This window comes from Prunus avium, chromosome 1, assembly GCF_965620075.1.
Source record: "Prunus avium chromosome 1, drPruAviu1.hap1.1, whole genome shotgun sequence".
Taxonomy (NCBI): domain Eukaryota; kingdom Viridiplantae; phylum Streptophyta; class Magnoliopsida; order Rosales; family Rosaceae; genus Prunus; species Prunus avium.
The window spans coordinates 60968079-60986875 of NC_142284.1; the positions used below are offsets into that span (position 1 = coordinate 60968079).

An 18797-nucleotide genomic window follows, 5' to 3' on the forward strand; every position below is an offset into this window, starting at 1 on the left:
CAAAGACTACATCAATAAAAGAATCTGGAGCATCTCATCAGAAACAATTAGCACGTAAATGTGAGGAGATCATGAAAGAGGTACCTTCCCATAGGAAACATTGTTTCCTTTAGAACTACTGAATTATATTGGTGGAACAAATTGAAATATTTATTTTCTATTAGGTTCATTATAGAATTTTAAGGAATATCAAGATATCAGCCAACGGGGAACTCTCTTACATTTAGCTATGTTTATCTATTTCACTTTCTTTTCTGTTATTAAGTTAACATTTCCCTCTATTGTGAACAAGCAAGGAATATTAAGTGTAAACTGAACCTGAACTCTGTGTAGCGCTGCCCTTTTATGTGATTAGTACAATTTTATGTTTTACTTTATGTTTTGCACCTTGAATGCTTGCAGTTCTACCAATATCAAAACTCAATTAGGTTCCTGCTGCCAATGCCCGATGGAGAGAGCCAATAGTTCGTGGAGCAGGGATTTTGTTTGCCGGTTTGACTGCAGGGCTAGGCACTTATATCCCGCTCTTCCTGCTTGGCCAAAAATCTAGAGTTAATTGGTGGGATAAGAATTATAAATTCTTTCATATGACTACTGATTGTATCTCCAAAAAAAAGAGCGGGAACAAATTAAGGTGCCATGTCGTTAACCTCATAGATTTTGAGTTGCATGTATATTTTCAGAGAATTCACAATGGGTGTAATTATTTAGGAGGACGAAGAAGCACTTACATCTGTTAAACAGTTTGTTCATGTAGTGTAGGTTGCTGTTTGTTTATTTGTTGTTTCATAGTTCATGTATGCTTTTCAAGCTAGCTTGTTTGAACTGTGATCAAATCAAAGCTATGATGTACTATGCTTGAGCTTGTTCTTAAGGTAATTGTTTTACACCAATTTATCAACTTATTTAGCTATTTTTGTTGAGGGGCAAATTTATCTATTTTAATCGTTGCATGATTATGCCCCACTTTGTTTTAAAGCTTCCGTAGGGTTGCTTTAGGATAGTCTTTGGGCTTCAAAGTTTAAACCTGATTAAGACAATAGTAAAGAAGGCTGTTCAAATTTGTGTGTGTTTTGGATATCTTTATATTTATAAACAAACATTACCAATTTAAAATCTCTTCCATGTAATAATATCTGTATTTAAAATATTTATAATTAAAAGTGAAGGGCAAACTAGGGTTGCAAATGTCACAGTTAATTTTTCATATTTGCAAGTCAGCAAGACTCGGTTAGTATGGTGGTCATGTATGAGTTGGAAGTTCTCTAAAATTCCAGAAAAACCAGGAAGAAACAGAATATGAAGCCCATAGTTAAAGAACAAAAAACCAATATAATATGCTCGTATGAAAGTCTTTATATACAATATGGAGATGTGTCTGTACTTGGTGTAACTTTGAAGCAAAATTACAATTATCATTTGCATGTGCAGCCAATGCCAACAACTAAGTGTGTGACTTTTTTTTTTTTTTCCTGTTTCGTTTCTTGTCATCTGTTCAAATACATGTGAAAAGTTCTCTTCTATCTTCTGAAATAGAAAACTATAAGCCAGATTATTGTGATTCCACAACTGGAACTGTTGAGTAGGTACAAGTGTAACTCTCTACTGTGCCATCGCTCTCTACTGTGCCATCAGTCTTTCTAAATTTGGTCCAGGAAATCTTCCATGTCCTGAGCAAACTCTGCCTGCATTATGTGAGAGAGAGAGAGAGAGAGAGAGAGAGAGAGAGTCATGTTAGAGTACTGCAAATAAGGGTGCTTTTATAACAGGGTCAAACGAGTAACCAGAATATGATTCTATTTTATCCCCCAATTGACTCTCTTATCAACTAAAAATTAGAAAAAGAGAAAAGAAATGAAAAACAGCCAACCAATGCCGAGGCGCCTAGGTCAAGAAGGGCGGAGGGGAAGGGATGGAGGAATTTCCCTTTTTCATATTTGTTGTTTTAACTTTCAGGGTAAAAGAAGAATTAGAATCTTACTGAGGAAAAAATAAATAAATGGAACATTTCCTTTTCAGGTTCAAGTAGAATCACTCCAGGGAATAATGATATTCAGAAAAACAATTTGCACCTTCAGAAAACATATAGCAACATACTATGCAGTTTTGTCTGATTCTACCAAATAAATCAGATCAATCTAGCAGAAAAGCATATTTACTATAGATTTTACTCACAATTGAGGCACTAACAATTTTCATGAAATTCAACATATCCCATGGAGGTGTTCAATTCCATAAATACAAAACCATAAATGGCATCATGTCAAATGCACCACTAACAAGTGGATGGCACGAAAGAAAAAAAAAACAGTTAGTCCAAAGCATCTAAGCATGATACAGTCAGTTCTCACCAAAAAAAGAAAAAAGAAAAAACAGAGGCAACTTAGCAGAGGAGCTAGCAAAATATGAGTTTGGTTAACTTCTGCAAATTTAATGTGCACATGTAAGTATACGTATACTATGCATCCAAGCTAAACAAATATTGGAAAGTTCAAATTTCATCATGATGCCTATTTTTAAGACATCCCATATATCTCTACATGCACCAAAGAGTTATGTAATAGTGTAGGGAATATAATAAACACCTCTCTGGTTCAACAGTCCTCTTTGCAAGCATAAGCGTCAAGAATACAGGAACCATTGCAGCGCACAAATGCTTGAGGGTGTGCCCACTGACAATATGATGTGTCCAATCGTAGATCACTTTATCAGCAGCTTCTTCCACCTTAGCTAAAAGATAGAATCCTGCAATAACATGAAAAGTTCATAACCAATATAGTGAAAATACAAGGTTTCAGGAAACAACAAAGTAACCCATGTTACTAAAAACGCAAACCTGCTGCCCAAAGCCAATACGTGGAATGAGTGTACATTGGAGGCAACAATATAGCCATCAGAGGAATGGCAATGCAAGGAAGAAACTGGACCAGAGCATATGGACGGAGGTCATCAAAGAACCTGTACAAGGAAATTACATAAATTATTTTTTACAGGAAATGAAGTTTACAGAAAACAAGAAACTCGGTTTGATTATGCAAAAGCAGTCTCCTGAATATATGTTTACAGTTAAGTTCCAAAAAAAAAAACAATTGTAGCAAGGGATTAAAAGGTAATAAGGATATGCATTTGAGACTGCTCCGAACCCCATCATGGATTTACAAAAAACCTATTTGCTCCCAAACTCTAAAATCCCAATTTCACTGCATGCCAGTAAAAGGGCATGCAAAATCCAAACTCATTTTCGTACAGAAAACTAGTCACACTCTAGTAAATATACTTCATTACCTACAAAGAAGGAAACCCAGGTTCTCAACAGTACAAAATAGAGCTTGCGAAAAAGTTATTATTATCATGAAAAGGAATAAAATATAGTGCTTGCCTCCAATACAATATGCTGATAATACCCGCCAAAAGCAGAGGTATGATGGAAATTGTTCCCTTCCACTCATCAATCCTTTCAATGATAAAGATTGCAATGATCGATGTGAACGCAATTGTCATCTGTAGTTGTCATAAGACAAAAATAAATGTCAATTAATGTAAAATCTGGCATCTTAATAGTAGTTGACATTCTATATAACAAATGACTTTTGTTGCAAGATCAAACTCACTGGCAACCGATCCCACACAAGACGAGCGTCATTTGGCTTCAGATGATAGTATGCGGATCCGATTGCAACAGCAGCCACACCGATGTAAAAACATGTCCAACCCCAAAGCTCTCCTTGCAAGCTTTTATTAAAATATTGAAAATAATCACTGACTGTACAAAAAGCTTTTAATCCATTCTAGGCATTGCACATGAAGTAAAGACCCACAGTACCTGAACTTAAAATAATCCCCATAGTAGCAAAGGACAAGACCAATGAGACCAATAACAAGGAAAGGGAAATTTGAAACCACATTAAGTGTATTAGGAATACCTGGAAATAAAATGAAGATGCCATGTTAATAAAATGGAGTAAAAAGGTAAAAAGCATTAAATAATGAATGCAACCAAAAACCTAACAAATCCCAGAATAAGTTAAAGGAGTATGTTTGGCCAATATCCAAGTGAATCACAACCATAACCAGAGAGTCCTAAGTTCATAACCTGAACCATGGTTGATAATAAGTTATACTAAAATTATTCTTTCCCACAAGAGCCACTAAATTACAAGACAACCCAACATACCTTACACTTGACAAAACTCTGTTAGAAATAACTATCAAATTTGAGGTTTGAAGAATAATCAATATTTTAGTTTGACTCTGAGCTTTTACTAAATCCTTATTACATCAACTTGAAAAATCAGTAGAAACCTAAAATGGGGAAAAGCAATATTAGAAATGAAGCCTAATTTTATGTCATCACTCACGAAAGGCTGTTCTGCCCCCAAAACTGGTTCATATCTTTGCTTACATAGGTTATGATTAATCCTAAAAGTCAAGAGCCAATATTCACAGCTTGGCTTAGCACAACCTTGCAATGTGAGCTCGTTAAACACAAATTCTAACTATGTTAAGCATGATGACATAAACAGGAATTGCAAACTCTATTTTTCCCATTATCATATATTTAGAAACAACTGCAATTTGCTAACCAAATATATATTTCACTTATTCCAGTCCTTAATCACAAGCCCGTATACTTCCAACAAAAGTTCACACCCAACCTGAGTTTTGATGGCTCCACAATAACCTAAGGAAAGGGGCAGAAAGCAATATATGGTTTTCAATTTCCGCACGAACTACTATGCAATCACTAAAGTTTAGCCCAAGTTCTCAATATATGTATAAAACGACTCATACAAACAAACAGACACATACATACTGATATGTATGTATATATACACATAAATACAGAGAGAGAGAGAGATTTGACCCAAAAACTCGCGCTGGTCAGCGAAATCGTGGTAAGCTTCAGACTGAGGGATGGCAGGAGTGACGATCATCAACACCACAAAACAGAGAATGGCTACCCCCCAAGCGTACAGTGTCCTCTTCTTCATCTCCCTTCTCTTCTCTACTTCTCCAAATCGTCCCTGAAATTACAGTTTGGTTCGGTTGGGTCTTCTGCCAAATGACAAGACCCGTTTTAACCCGGAATTATAGTTATTTATTAGGGTATGCTAGTGATTTGCCCCCTGAACTTATACCTTATTTTTAATAAACCCCCTATCCTTTTTTTTTAGAAAATTAAGGATATGAACTTCTTTTTTTCACCAATTTACCCCCGCCGTCTAAATCCGCAATATTTCATTCATCCAATTTGCCGTTAAATATGAGAGTAAAATAGTCATTTTGTACGTTACAAATAAATAAATAATAGAAAATTGAAATAATAGTCATAAAATAAAAACTGAAATCTCTCTCTCTCTCTCTCTTTTCCTTCTTCTTCTTCTTCTTCTTCTTCTTCTTTTCTCTTCCCTCTGTCTCCATCTTCTTCTTTTCACTGCACTAGGATTTTTTTTCTTTAGTGTATTTTCCTTCTTCGTTATTTTTTGGTCTATTTTCCTGTTTTTCTTCAATATTTTTCCAAAAAAATAATTTAATTAAAAATTGGATGAAATGTTGCGGATTTAGACCGCAGGGGGGAAATTGGCGAAAAAAAAGTTCATATCCTTAATTTTCTAAAAAAAAGGATAGGAGATTAATTGAAAGTAAGGTACAAGTTTAGGGGGCAATTCACTAGTATACCTTATTTATTATAACACCCCTAAGTTTTTAAGTGTTTTCACAAAACCTCTGAAGTTTCAGAAACTACACTAACATCGTTGACGTTTCAAATTGTTTTCACAAGACCTTTTCTCTTAAGTTTCCACTAGCCTCTCCGCACGCGCTTTCGCGCATGCGAGAGGTTTTTTTAAAATAAATTTTAAATTTATTTTAGAATTAAAAAAGATAATGGGTAGTTGTGTTCCATAAAAATAGGATCCATTATTTGATTTTTCTTTTAATTTTAATTTTTTTTAATATGAAAAAAATGTGAATTTACCATATTATTCTCATTTAATTAATAATTTTAATTCTTAATGTTTGCATTAACCAAGAGCATTTTTTGGTATTTTGAATGTTTCACCATTCTTTACCTTTTGCTTTATATATATAGATTAAAAAAAATATTTAAGTGCCGCTTTTCCTTGAATTATTTTGTCAGCCAAAATAGTACTCAAACTCATATTTATATAAAAATTTAATTTAGAACTTACGGCTGAATTTTTACAACTCCATCCAATTTGCTGTCAATTGTAAGGATAAATTTGTCCTTTTATAAAGTGTGTATACGAAATTTTAAACAAATGAAAAGAAAAGAAATCATAAAATAAAGAATGGTATTGTGTGTGTGTGAGAAACAACATTCCCCTGTTATACTTATACTTAAATTTATACTTAAAACAAATTTTAGACTATCACAAAATAAAGAATAGTATTTTAGATTATCACTTATACTTAAAACAATTTTTTTTTTTTTTCAGTAAGTGAACAGTTTTGAAATATTTCAAATTCTTCGAAGTGTTACAACAATATTTGGAAACATTTTTAGGTTATTTGGGGAAACAGAGGTTATGCATAAATAGTATAGGTGCATACGAGCCTATAATATTTTTAGAAATTTAGGTTTATACCCATTCTCAGTATTAGTGTCATAGATAGACACTAAACCATTAAATTTATGTAAAGAATCCAAAAAAAAAGGCAAAAATGGACTATCCATTTTTTAATTTAATTAATATATCAAATACATGTTATACCCTTAGCTTAATAATCATAATTTTTAACTTCTAACGTTTTTAACGCTTCGTGCCTGTTTGACATTACTTATTTAGAGTGATAAGTGATTTTTAAAAAATTTGGGAAGCCCAGCCCGTTTGGTAAACTATGAGAAAATCGCTTATTGTTAAAAATTGCTGTAAGAGAAAGCTATAAGGCAAAACAGAATGAGGTGCTTTCATTTTCTGATTATGTAGGAATCAGTTTCGAAAAGGCGCTGAGTTTAATAATTATGCGGCAATCATTTTTTGATTACGCGGGAATCAATATCAACAACACTTTTAACAAATACCAAACGTCAAACTGCTTTCTCTCATAGCAAATCTGACAGCGATTATTTTCACAGCATAACAATGCTTATACTCTTCAATGTCGGCTGCAAACCACCAAAATACCATTGTTCACTTGGGTTCTCTCTTTCTCTGTCTCATCAAAAATTGGGCAAAGGATTATTCCTGTCTCACTTTTCTCTCTCTCATCAAAAATTGGGCAATCTCTCTTTCTCTCTCTCATCAAAAATTGGGCAAAGGATTATTCCTGTCTCACTTTTCTCTCTCTCATAAAAAATTGGGCAAAGGATTTTTCCTGTCTCACTTTTCTCTGTTTGTCCATGGCTTCAGTTTCAATATAGACCCATTTTTCTCTTCGGCCTAGAACACCAATTTGACTATTCAATTGTCCACAAACACCAATAAATTTCTTTAAGTATTATTTTCTTATATGAATTTAGGGGTGGGACATTATTGACCCCATATTAACAACACACAAATATGGATATTTGATATTTTGATATTTAGAATAGGAGAAAGGGATGAAAATAACACCTCGCATTGGTCAAAAGCATGTCCCATGGAATTGGGTGAAACGGTGCCGTTATACATATTTAGCGCGCTACGAGTCCGAGTCTATGAGAGACCTGGGTCCACTGCATTCCACCCCACTGGCGACAACCGTATTTCCAAATGACGAAATTACCAACGACACTTGTCTGTCCACTGTCCCCACAGCGTATAAAAACCCTTCACTCCAAAGCAAGCAGACTCCCAAAAACCTCAAAACCCTCACACTACAGCAAACACACAGCCTCCATTTCCCCTCACTGGGACCTCCCAAAACGGTGTCGCACAACCGATACCAGAAACCCTAGAAAATCAGAGACAGAGAGAGAGACACACACACTAGAGAATTGTAGCGAGGCAGGCAGAAACGGTCAGACGACATGTCGCAGTCACTGGAGCTGTTGCTGATACAATTCCTGATGCCGGACAACGACGCTCGGCGGCAAGCAGAGGACCAGATAAAGCGGCTGGCTAAAGACCCTCAGGTAGTGCCTGCGCTGGTACAGCACCTGCGCACCGCCAAAACTCCGAATGTGAGACAATTGGCGGCTGTGCTTCTGAGGAAGAAGATCACAGGACACTGGGCCAAGCTCTCTCCTCAGATTAAGCACCTCGTTAAGCAGTCCCTCATTGAGAGCATCACCATGGAGCATAGGTCTAAGTTTATCTCAATTGCATTGTTTTGATTTGGGATATGTATTTGAATTGCTTTGTTTATTGAGGAGTGTGGCAAGAAGATGAAGATAATTTTTTTTTTCACGGTGTTTATGCAGCCCTCCAGTGAGGCGTGCGAGTGCCAACGTGGTTAGCATTGTTGCAAAATATGCGGTCCCGGCTGGAGAATGGCCGGATTTGCTGCCCTTTCTGTTTCAATGCAGTCAGAGTGCACAAGAGGAACATAGAGAGGTAATTTCCATTGAATTCAGGAAGAAGCCCTTTTACTGTTGCATTCTCTGTATCATTCCTCCATTTAACTGCAGTGCGAAAATTAGAAGGCATAATGCACATTGGATGTATGTATATCATCTCATGCATGAAGGGGTTATAAGTGATTGATGTACGCCAATGTATACTGGGAAGTTGTCTCCAATATGGTTGGATTTTAGAGAAAATGGTGCTTAATGGCATGCTTCCAAGCAAAATTGCTTCTTTTTGCAAAATATGTATTTAGAGAATGCTGGCTCTGATGGAAAATGTGTGGAATTTTCTGGGGCATGCATTTGAAAATTACAATGGAAATTAGTAAATGTGTTATTTGGATTTTTTACCACATATCTATCTCCAATAACTCTAAAAAAAATTGAGGATCTAGAAGTCTATGTAATAACATGTAGACCATGCCCAATGGGTGCTCTATCTGGGGCTCAAATACCATGGGGATTTAAAATATAGCAACTCAAGCAAAAAGGCAGCTTGTTTCTCTCTTTTGGAGGTTCTTCACGTTTTTTATGGACAGCTTGTCTGCTATGCATCTTTATTTATATCCTAATAATAAAATCTTTGAGTTCGTCATAAAAATTAATTCAAAGTGAAGCCAAAATTAGACATCTCCAAAAACTAACACAAGCACTGGGTATTCTTCTTGGAAGATATCACAAGTATTAATTCCCCCTTCAGACAAAAATCAAACACAAACCTGCACTTTAGTAGCTATACCAGTCTTCCAATCATGGCATGACTAAAAGACAGGGCAACTGGATTTTCTTATATTGAGTGGAAAAAAGATTTGCGAGGAAAAGTTCCTGAAGCATGAAAGAAACAAACTTTTTTGTAGGTGAGACTATATTCAACAAAATATAGTCTACCGACAGCAGACATAAACATCTGAACATTCCACATCATTCAATAGTTCATATACACTATTGTTTATACTGGTCTGCAGTTACCAGATTCAATGTACTAACTAATATGGTTGGTTTTACTTTGGTTGGAATAAGGTGGCATTGATCCTTTTCAGCTCTTTGACTGAAACAATAGGAAATACATTTCGACCACATTTCGCAGATTTGCAAGCTCTTCTTCTGAAATGCTTGCAGGATGAGACGAGCACCCGTGTCAGAGTTGCTGCACTCAAGTAATGCTTATCATCGTATATATCTATTATAATTTTGATATTTTTATGCTTCTTTTTCTAGCACATGATTAGCTTGTATTTGCTTATTGGAATCTTTTAATTATTATTCCAGGGCAGTGGGGTCTTTTCTGGAATTCACTCATGATGGGGATGAAGTGGTGAGTTTCTATTCATGCTGCCTGTTTATGTTATTAATGAAAGTAAAGCATCATAAATAAATACTTTTCTTGTGTGTATCTTATTTATTTATTTATGTAATAACAATACGTCCTTCAATGTTGTTCATCTGCCTATATTCTATCTTTATACTTGGGTAAGTTGGACAACCTAATATGATATTGAAGAGGTAAGGTTCCTATAGTGATTTCACTTTAAAAGGATGCAAGAAAAGTACGTCAAGCATGAAGGCTGAAACTATGAAAGCACTTAGCAGATAAGCCTTTTGAAATATAAACTATGACAACTATTATAGTATTCATATCCTTATCTATCACCTTAAGAACGGGAGTTGTCTTTTCTTGATTTAGAAAAATAAAAATAAAAATTCAGCCTTCTGTTGGTATGATGGAAAATGCTCTTGATGGCTTTGGCACGAGTAATATTGATTTAGCTCAGATTTTGTCTTACATTGCACTGCCTTGTTTTGTGACTTATTGTTTTACAATATTGGTCTGGTTGTCCTATGGTGATGTTGAGTTTGGTGTATTTTATCTAGTGAACATGATTATATATTCCATGTCTAGTTGGCTGCAATATTTTTTAGTGCGGCTAATACTTTAATTGCTCATTTGGTATGTCGGCCAGGGAAAGTAATGATGCTTAAATTCCGTGGAACCTGATCATGGTTGGTTATGCGTTTTTATAGCTGATGAAAGTACCGATTTTCAGAGTGAGATTCTTAGCGAGGCCGTAATGTGATTTAACACTTCAAGAAAAGGATTGGCAATACTCTTTGAATCCTTGAAATAAAATTTCATAAGAGAATCACTCTCCCTCATCAAAACCATGGGTGACAGTGAAGGGTAATTTTGGAATTAAAGTTAAAGCACAATTTCCCAGTATTAATTTGTACCAAACAATAACCACCCTATAATCAGGTTAAGTATTCGAACATAATTTTTTTTATTTATAAAAGAAATGATAATATATTGCCAAAGACAGAGAAGGATACATGAAAATAATCGTGGGTAAGAGGGCCACAGGGCCATAGGGCCAACAACAAAGAGCAATAGAAACTACAAAAAGCTAATCTATAGAAAGCTGCAGAAAGCTAATCTACAGAAGGCTAATCTATCAAAATACTACACTATTTGAACATTTGATCCCAAGTTTATCAAAACATGATAATCTTATTCCTTTGGCATTTTATTCCAAGCAATCTGTTTATCTCCCTAATTTCTTGCATTGCATGTCAGCTAAGATTCTATCAAAATACCACACTATTTGAACATATGATCCCAAGTTTATCAAAACATGATAATCTTATTCCTTTGGCATTTTATTCCAAGCAATCTGTTTATCTCCCTAATTTCTTGCATTGCATGTCAGCTAAGATTTTGCCAGTGCAACTCATCAATTCTTTATTTTTTGGTATTTATCTTATTCATACCAATGCAGGTCAAGTTTCGAGAATTCATTCCTAGCATCTTAAATGTATCAAGGCAGTGCCTTGCAGCTGGCGAGGAAGATGTCGCTGTTATTGCTTTTGAAATTTTTGATGAGTTGATTGAATCTCCTGCACCTCTTCTTGGGGAATCTGTTAAATCCATTGTGCAATTCTCTCTTGACGTTTGCTCAAGTCAAATTTTGGAATCTAATACACGTCACCAGGTTAGTAAAAAGGGTGAATATTTTCCTTGTATTTTCTCTATGCTCTCAATCCTTGGTTGAGATTGAGATGCAAATTTGTTGGGCTCACAAGTCTAAATTACCTGCGTTTAGATAGATAAAGTCTCTGTGTCTGTCTCTCCCCTATCTATCTCTCAGTGTGCGCCCTCTTTGTCTTTGTCGTTGCTTTGCTATCTCTCAGGCAATTCAGATAGTTTCATGGCTAGCGAAGTATAAATCCAGTTCCCTCAAAAAGCATAAGTTGGTCATCCCTATTCTGCAAGTTATGTGCCCATTGCTTGCAGAATCGAATAACGAAGATAAAGATGATGATCTTGCTCCAGATCGAGCTGCTGCAGAAGTTATTGACACTATGGCTTTGAACATACCAAAGCATGTTTTCCACCCTGTTTTAGAATTTTCTTCTCTAAGCAGTCAGAATGCAAATCCAAAATATCGGGAAGCTTCTGTTACTGCTTTAGGTGTCATTTCAGAGGGTTGTTTGGAATTGATAAAAGATAAGTTGGATCCAGTTCTTCATATTGTTTTAGGTGCTTTGAGAGATCCTGAGGAAATGGTCAGGGGGGCCGCGTCATTTGCATTGGGTCAGTTTGCTGAGCATTTGCAGCCTGAAATTGTCTCTCACTATCAAAGTGTACTTCCCTGCATTTTGAATGCCCTTGAGGACACATCTGACGAAGTGAAGGTATGTTTGGTAGATGGAAGGGAATTACAAGATTGTTGTAGATCATTCGTATGTATGTGGTATGAGTGAAACAATATATATGTGCAGGAAAAGTCATATTATGCTTTGGCAGCATTTTGCGAGAACATGGGTGAGGAAATTCTTCCTTTCCTTGATCCGTTGATGGGAAAACTACTGGGGGCCCTTCAGAATAGCCCTCGTAATTTGCAGGAGACATGCATGGTATGGTGGTCTTCTTTGGCCTAAAGATTTAAAATGTTTTTTTTTGAACATTTTGTAGTTTGAATATTTACTGAATGATTTTATTTGATTCTTTTGCATCATATTGCAGTCTGCGATTGGTTCAGTTGCATCTGCTGCTGAACAGGCATTCGTTCCATATGCTGAAAGGGTTTTGGAGTTGATGAAAAATTTCTTGGTGCTTACTAATGATGTGGATCTTCGTTCACGAGCAAGAGCTACTGAATTAGTTGGAATAGTTGCAATGTCTGTGGGGAGAACTGGGATGGAACCGATTTTACCCCCATACATAGAAGCTGCAATTTCTGTAACTACATTTCTTCTCCATTTGTTTATAATCAGTCTCAATGATTTTAATTTACATGCCTAGTATTATCACAGGGTTTTGGATTGGAGTACAGTGAGCTTCGGGAGTATACCCATGGATTCTTTAGCAATGTGGCAGAAATTTTGGATGATGGCTTTATACAGGTTTGGAAGGATTTAGTTGGTTTAAGGTTAGTGTAATTAATTCACTTGATGCCCATATTCATGGTATTTTTCTTCTTTGGAAAACAGTATCTTCCTCATGTTGTACCCCTCGCATTTTCTTCCTGCAATCTTGATGATGGATCTGCAGTGGACATCGATGAGTCTGATGACGAAAATATAAATGGGGTTGGTGGAGTTTCATCTGATGATGAAGCTCATGATGAGCCCAGAGTACGAAATATCAGCATAAGAACAGGAGTTTTAGATGAGAAGGCAGCTGCAACTCAAGCTCTTGGCTTATTTGCACTCCATACGAAGACCTCATATGGACCGTATCCTTTTAACATCTTATTTGACGTTGAATGTATAAAATATTATTTTGGGATCTTTGACTTGCTTTAAGCTATTTGGAGGAATCATTTAAGATTCTAGTACGGCACTCAGGGTATTTTCATGAAGATGTTCGGCTTCAGGCAATCATCTCTTTGAAACGTGAGTTTCATACTTTTTGTCTGTATCTGCACATGCTAGGACAGTTTCTGTTATCTGCTTGTGACATGAATTATCTCCACTGTGCGTTTTGCTTATTTTTTTTCTTCTCATTCTTTAGCATTGCATATAGTGATATCTACCTATTCGTAGAATAACATCACTCTGTCATTAACAAGTTTTTGTCTTGTTTTTCTGTAGATTGTATGCCATTTAGTATCACTTCTCTATTAACAACCCATGTTCGTTTGATTTCAAATGCAGATATTTTAGTAGCAGCGCAGGCAGTTTACCAGAATCATAGTGTTAGTGGCAATAATCTCTTTCTCCATTTTTCTGGTTTCTCTGAACTTCGAAAGAGCTGTTGTCTTTATCTAGTAACATCCACGTGTGAATTATGGCTGGTGTTATTTATTATGATACGACACAGGACTTCAGTTTTGCAAACTTGTTTCATGTTACATATTCTAGTTTTGATCTGTAGATGCAAGAGCATAGTGCATGCCAGATCCCCGTTATTCTGTTTTGCAAAAATTGTCCATTTTACATATTCTAGCTTTGTTAATGTGTAATGTTAAAGTGCTTCTTGGAGCCACCTCTTTTTTTACCACCTTAGTTTAAAGTTGAGACTATATCTGAATTTATTAGGTGCCAAAATATTCTATTAAATTTTTTGAAACTGCTTGTTTTGCAGGAAGGACAAGCAAGGGCTAAGGAAGTTCTGGGTAAGATCATGAATTGAAAATGGCAAATATTTGTAGCTGTCGGCATCTCCGTTTTCCTGTTGTAGTATAATAAAATTCTTCATAATCTGCAGATACCGTGATGAATATATTTATAAAGACTATGACTGAAGATGATGACAAGGAAGTTGTTGCTCAAGCTTGTATGAGCCTTGCTGACATCATCAAGGATTATGGATATATGGCTGTTGAGCCTTGTAAGAATGATTTATAGTTGGGCGTTAATTTATTGCTTGAAGTAACTTCTAAATGCTGATGAAATAATGTAATGTGATATCAGATGTGCCTCGGCTTGTTGATGCTACTCTGGTACTGCTTCGGGAGGAATCAGCTTGTCAGCTGACAGCATCCGATGAGGAAATTGATGATGATGATGTTGTACATGATGAAGAACTGATGGACGCAGTTTCTGACCTTCTTCCTGCTTTTGCAAAGTCAATGGGTCCTCATTTTGCACCTATATTTGCTACGCTATTTGAACCTTTAATGAAATTTGCGGTGCGTTGTAACAAACATCGCAGCATATTTGGTTGCATGATCTTACTATAATTTTCTTTCAGTTACAACTTTTACTATTTTAAAAATAACTTTTACTAATTTGACCTATTGGTGTATTCAGAGAGCTTCGCGCCCACTGCAAGATCGGACAATGGTTGTTGCCTGCCTTGCTGAAGTTGCTCAGGACATGGGTGCTCCAATTGCTGGATATATCGATGTAATCTTATTAAACTTTTGTATAAACTTTCATTTTAAAAGAAAATTAGGAATATAAATGAGCTCTAGAATACATCATGCTAGTTTCTAAAAATTTGTATCTGATTTCAGAGGGTGATGCCCTTGGTACTCAAAGAATTAGCATCATCAGACGCAACCAATAGGAGGAATGCTGCATTTTGTGTTGGAGAGTTATGCAAAAATGGGGGTGAGGGGACATTGAAGTATCCTTTATGCGAAGACTATAATTTCTTTTCCTCTTTCCTTATTTTGCACTAGGAATTTTCTTTACCTTTTGATTGGTGTTTTGGCTGTTGGGTGTTCAGGTATTGTTGGCATGTGATGTACCATCTTTAAAATTATGTTGTTTTTAGCAGTTAATTTGGCATTGAAACCTATACTCTTAAACCTAGCATTTGCGTTCCACTTGCTTTTTCTTTAGTCAAATTCCAGATACTATGGTGATATACTGCGTGGACTTTACCCGCTATTTGGAGAATCTGAGCCAGATGATGCTGTTAGGGATAATGCAGCTGGTGCAGTGGCAAGAATGATAATGGTGCACCCTGAATCCATCCCATTAAATCAGGTAGTTCTCCTGAGGGAATTTTCTGACATAAAACTATATCATCTTCTCTTCCTTCTTTCTTTTTGGCAGGACACAAAGTTAGTGAAGATGATTTCTTTGGCTTATTATTGCTGAGATCTGCTTGTTAATTTTTCAGGTACTTCCTGTTTTCTTGAAGGTTCTTCCATTAAAAGAAGATCATGAAGAGTCCATGGCAGTATATGGTTGCGTCTCAACTCTTGTTTTATCATCTAATGGCCAGGTCAGTTAATTGTTTGCTGATTTCAATGTGAGACTGGTTTAGACTTGAATGAAAAGATCTCTCTCTCTCTCACGTATATATATATACAGATTTTCTCCTATGCGGATGTCTGGACGTTATTACAGTGCGGAATCCATGTATTTTCTACTACGCCTCCTTGTTTACAATGGCGTCCGCATGATAATAACGTGCCAACATCCGGATATATATATATATATATATAGTGAGCTTCTATTGAGGGATTCCTCACATATATATGAATGTATATTGTACACATGCTGAGGGATCTTTCTTTCGAAGCTCTCTATGTATTGGGTAATCTTAGAAGTTGCTAAAGTTTGGTTTTTTTCAGTTTTTCTTATTTCCTCTTTTATATTTATTAAATTTTTTAAAAGTAAGTGACATGAAGTTTCTTACCCACTCCTTTTATGTTCCAAGCAGATTCTTTCTCTAGTCCCTGATTTGGTTAATGTATTTGCTCAAGTGGTGGCATCACCGGTTGAAACTCCTGAAGTAAAAGCACAAATAGGCAGAGCTTTTTCTCACCTGGTTTCACTGTATGGCCATCAAATGCAACCCCTTTTGAGCAACCTCTCCCCTGCGCATGCAAATGCCCTAGCTGCATTTGCTCCAAAAAGCTGATTCAGAGTGAGCCAGTGACTTGACTTCTCATTGCATTTGCTACAAGAAGCTTTCTGATTGATCCCGTGATTGTGGTTCTTCTCCATTGGTTTTTTGCTTGATTTTGTTGCTGAGATTTTTTTCCAATCCAAAGGCTGGTATGTTATTCCCATGTTTTAGCTGGGATGGCTGAATCCTGGGAGGAGGGCATCATCCTGTAAGGTACACGTATGACCTATTGCGAGAAAATCACCAAATGGGTGTGGAATAAAGAAACAGAGCACAATATTGAATAGTTAGTAAAGAAAAGACTATATAGTTAGGGAAGTTTTTAGATTTAATACTGAACAGTGTAATTATTTGGAAGAAAATGCAGACCTGGAAACTTGAACTTACATAGAAATTTAGAATGGTCGGGATATTCTTCCAAATTGATTCTTCGATGTCTGAGTTCTGATACATGTAGTCATTGAATATTTCATTTACTTGAAAGTAAGAAAGAAGGCTATACATGTAGTCAAGCTTTTTGGTATTGCTCCCATTTATAGATACAATTTTCATGCATATACTGAATGTTGCAAATTGCATTAACCTTCTATAAATGTTTTTGTTCATTCTTACAGGTGATCCTCCTTCCGGTACTACCTCCATTTTTCAAGGCTGGAGATGCTAGTTTTTTTCTTCTTCTATTCATTTGTTTCTTTTGTTTCCAATGGTATTCCTTTCCCCCCCTCAATTTCTGGGTATTTTTTGTTTCAGCAGTCATTTGGATTTTTGTTTTTTTGTTTTTTTGTTTTTGTTTGTAATATTTGTTTTAAGAGATTGAGGTTGTGCCCTTGTGGGTTTTTATTATAGGTTTGAAAATTTCACCTTATCCCTCACAGAATTAGTGAAGATGACGTATACCGGCATTGTGTTATGTATAACAGCTTGTCTGTAAGTTTTTGCTTGCAGAATTAAATTGCCAATGTTAATGTGCTTTTATATGCCCTGCCTAAATTCTAACAAGGTCACTTATAATTTTAATAAACAATGTCATTAGAAGAGTCTGGATCCCGAGCCTCTACAACAAATGCACCATTTCTAAATGCAGACGCTTAGGATCCTTAGAATAATCGGTTACTTTTGAGTTGGACATGGTAACTAAGAGCATGAGCATCTTCAACAGCCTATCTAAACCATGTTTGGCTAATCCCAAAAACTACAAATTTTTTCCTCCAATAGTCTTAACCTATATCAAAGTTAAACTTGTTTTGTGAATGGTTGCTGGTTAAATCTAAGTCAGCAGGAGATTGGATTTCACGAACTCCCAGAATCGGCAAAGGAGGAATTCAAGGATCCTCTCTACTCTCGCACATTTGTGTAGCCAGCAGAAGATTTAAAAATAGATTTCTCCAAAAACACCAGCTAAAAAACATTTTTGGTATGGTTGCTGGGGTTAGGCGACTTTAATTGTAGGGGAATTCTCTAATAAGTATTTAAGTGAATGATTGGTTACATATTTCTCATTCCGGCCGTTGGATTTCTAATGTCATTACTACATATATCTTTCAGGATTTCATTGCTAATGCAGGTCTAATAGAGGTTGCTTTTAAAGGTAATACTTTTATTCGGATTAACTATCAACAGTTGGACAACAGTTGGGCAACACTCTGGATTTCAAGGCCATTGGTTAAGTTATAATGAGTTCCCTATTATTAAAGAATGCTTGAAAACATTCATCTCCTTCCTCTCCTTTTAACATTTTTTTGGGTGCAAATTGCGGTGCTTTGAGATTCTTGCTTAAAAGATGGAATACTAGGATATTCTAAAAATTCATTAAAACAGGAAGAATTGTTTTGCGTGCAAAGGACTAGGATAAATTGGTTACAACTTGGGTGCAAAAGTGCTTTTTTTTCTTTCTCATATGTATTCAGTGGTGATTGTCATGAAGGATTTGGCTGCAAATAACGTGTGGGTTGTATTGCAAATCAGTTTAATACGCCCATATTGCTTTTATGATTTATTTACTCAACATTTGTAAAATAATTGGCTGTAATAAATTTATTTTTTTCTCATCTGCATTTTTTAAAAATAAGTTGAATAAAAAAATAATTTTCATGTTGTGATGTAGAGAGATATAGAAGAGCGTCGGCTAAGGATAATGCTTCCCTCCTTACCCATAAGAAGAAACTCCTCCTTGCCTACTGATGTGGCTAACCCACAAACTTCAGAAATGATTCAAATATAATTGAAACAATCATGAATAGCGTACTTCTCAACAACTGAGAATCCATATTGAAGAGATAAAGGCAACACTCCAACAGCACTGCAAACTGCAACCATAAATTCAAAAATATTACTTAAACATCAAGGTAGCTGCAAATATGTACACCAGAGGGCAAATGACTTACTACACCGGCCAACAACCCAATCCCAAAATGCAAAAGCATTATTTGGGTCAATCCCAAACTTCTCTACAAGCCGAAACAGTAACACAGAAAGACAATA

The 18797-nt window shown here is 35.8% G+C and overlaps 3 protein-coding genes across 4 annotated transcripts in view; 2 read left to right on the plus strand and 1 right to left on the minus strand.

Annotated features, from left to right (window-relative positions):
* Positions 1-913, plus strand: part of LOC110765606 (kinetochore protein) — a gene marked incomplete in the record, with an annotated part of 6452 nt that extends 5539 nt beyond the window's left edge. The window contains 2 exon segments of the mRNA XM_088250026.1: positions 1-80; positions 403-913. Coding sequence (XP_088106152.1) covers positions 1-80; positions 403-465 — 143 coding nt within the window.
* A 399-nt stretch (positions 914-1312) lies between these two features.
* Positions 1313-5072, minus strand: SAG18 (senescence associated gene 18). The gene is made up of 7 exons (XM_021969018.2): positions 4865-5072; positions 3824-3923; positions 3612-3732; positions 3380-3501; positions 2837-2958; positions 2586-2745; positions 1313-1685 (listed from the first exon to the last, which is right to left on the minus strand). The coding sequence occupies exons 1-7, from the start codon at positions 4989-4991 to the stop codon at positions 1553-1555; spliced, it is 885 nt and encodes a 294-aa protein (XP_021824710.1). The 5' UTR covers positions 4992-5072; the 3' UTR covers positions 1313-1552.
* Positions 5073-7774: 2702 nt separating this feature from the next.
* LOC110765688 (ARM repeat superfamily protein) lies at positions 7775-17293 on the plus strand. Of its 2 annotated transcripts, none has more exons than XM_088246887.1 (21): positions 7775-8247; positions 8366-8498; positions 9530-9666; positions 9779-9824; positions 11284-11496; positions 11696-12199; positions 12287-12421; positions 12531-12746; positions 12821-12910; positions 12998-13242; positions 13314-13402; positions 13664-13704; positions 14094-14124; positions 14217-14339; positions 14423-14640; positions 14762-14857; positions 14968-15080; positions 15310-15445; positions 15582-15686; positions 16128-16334; positions 16931-17293. In XM_088246887.1, exons 1-20 carry the CDS (start codon positions 7973-7975, stop codon positions 16326-16328), a joined length of 3147 nt encoding a protein of 1048 aa, XP_088103013.1. In that variant the 5' UTR covers positions 7775-7972; the 3' UTR covers positions 16329-16334; positions 16931-17293. The 2 variants fall into 2 exon arrangements, 1 of the variants encoding a protein (XP_088103013.1); XR_002528062.2 differs by having other exon boundaries at positions 7776-8247; positions 16128-16529.
* The last annotated feature ends 1504 nt before the right edge of the window (positions 17294-18797 follow it).

Bases quoted from the DNA above. Each gene is read 5' to 3' on its own strand.
- SAG18 (XM_021969018.2), bottom strand. From the start codon at position 4,991: ATGAAGAAGAGGACACTGTACGCTTGGGGGGTAGCCATTCTCTGTTTT. The intron at 3,924-4,864 runs GTCAAATCTCTC...TTTTATTTCCAG, and splicing joins TGACCAGCGCGAGTTTTTGG to GTATTCCTAATACACTTAAT. The intron at 2,959-3,379 runs GCAAGCACTATA...TTCCTTGTACAG, and splicing joins ATCAGCATATTGTATTGGAG to GTTCTTTGATGACCTCCGTC.
- LOC110765688 (XM_088246887.1), top strand. From the start codon at position 7,973: ATGTCGCAGTCACTGGAGCTGTTGCTGATACAATTCCTGATGCCGGAC. The intron at 8,499-9,529 runs GTAATTTCCATT...GGTTGGAATAAG, and splicing joins CACAAGAGGAACATAGAGAG to GTGGCATTGATCCTTTTCAG. The intron at 12,422-12,530 runs GTATGGTGGTCT...ATCATATTGCAG, and splicing joins ATTTGCAGGAGACATGCATG to TCTGCGATTGGTTCAGTTGC.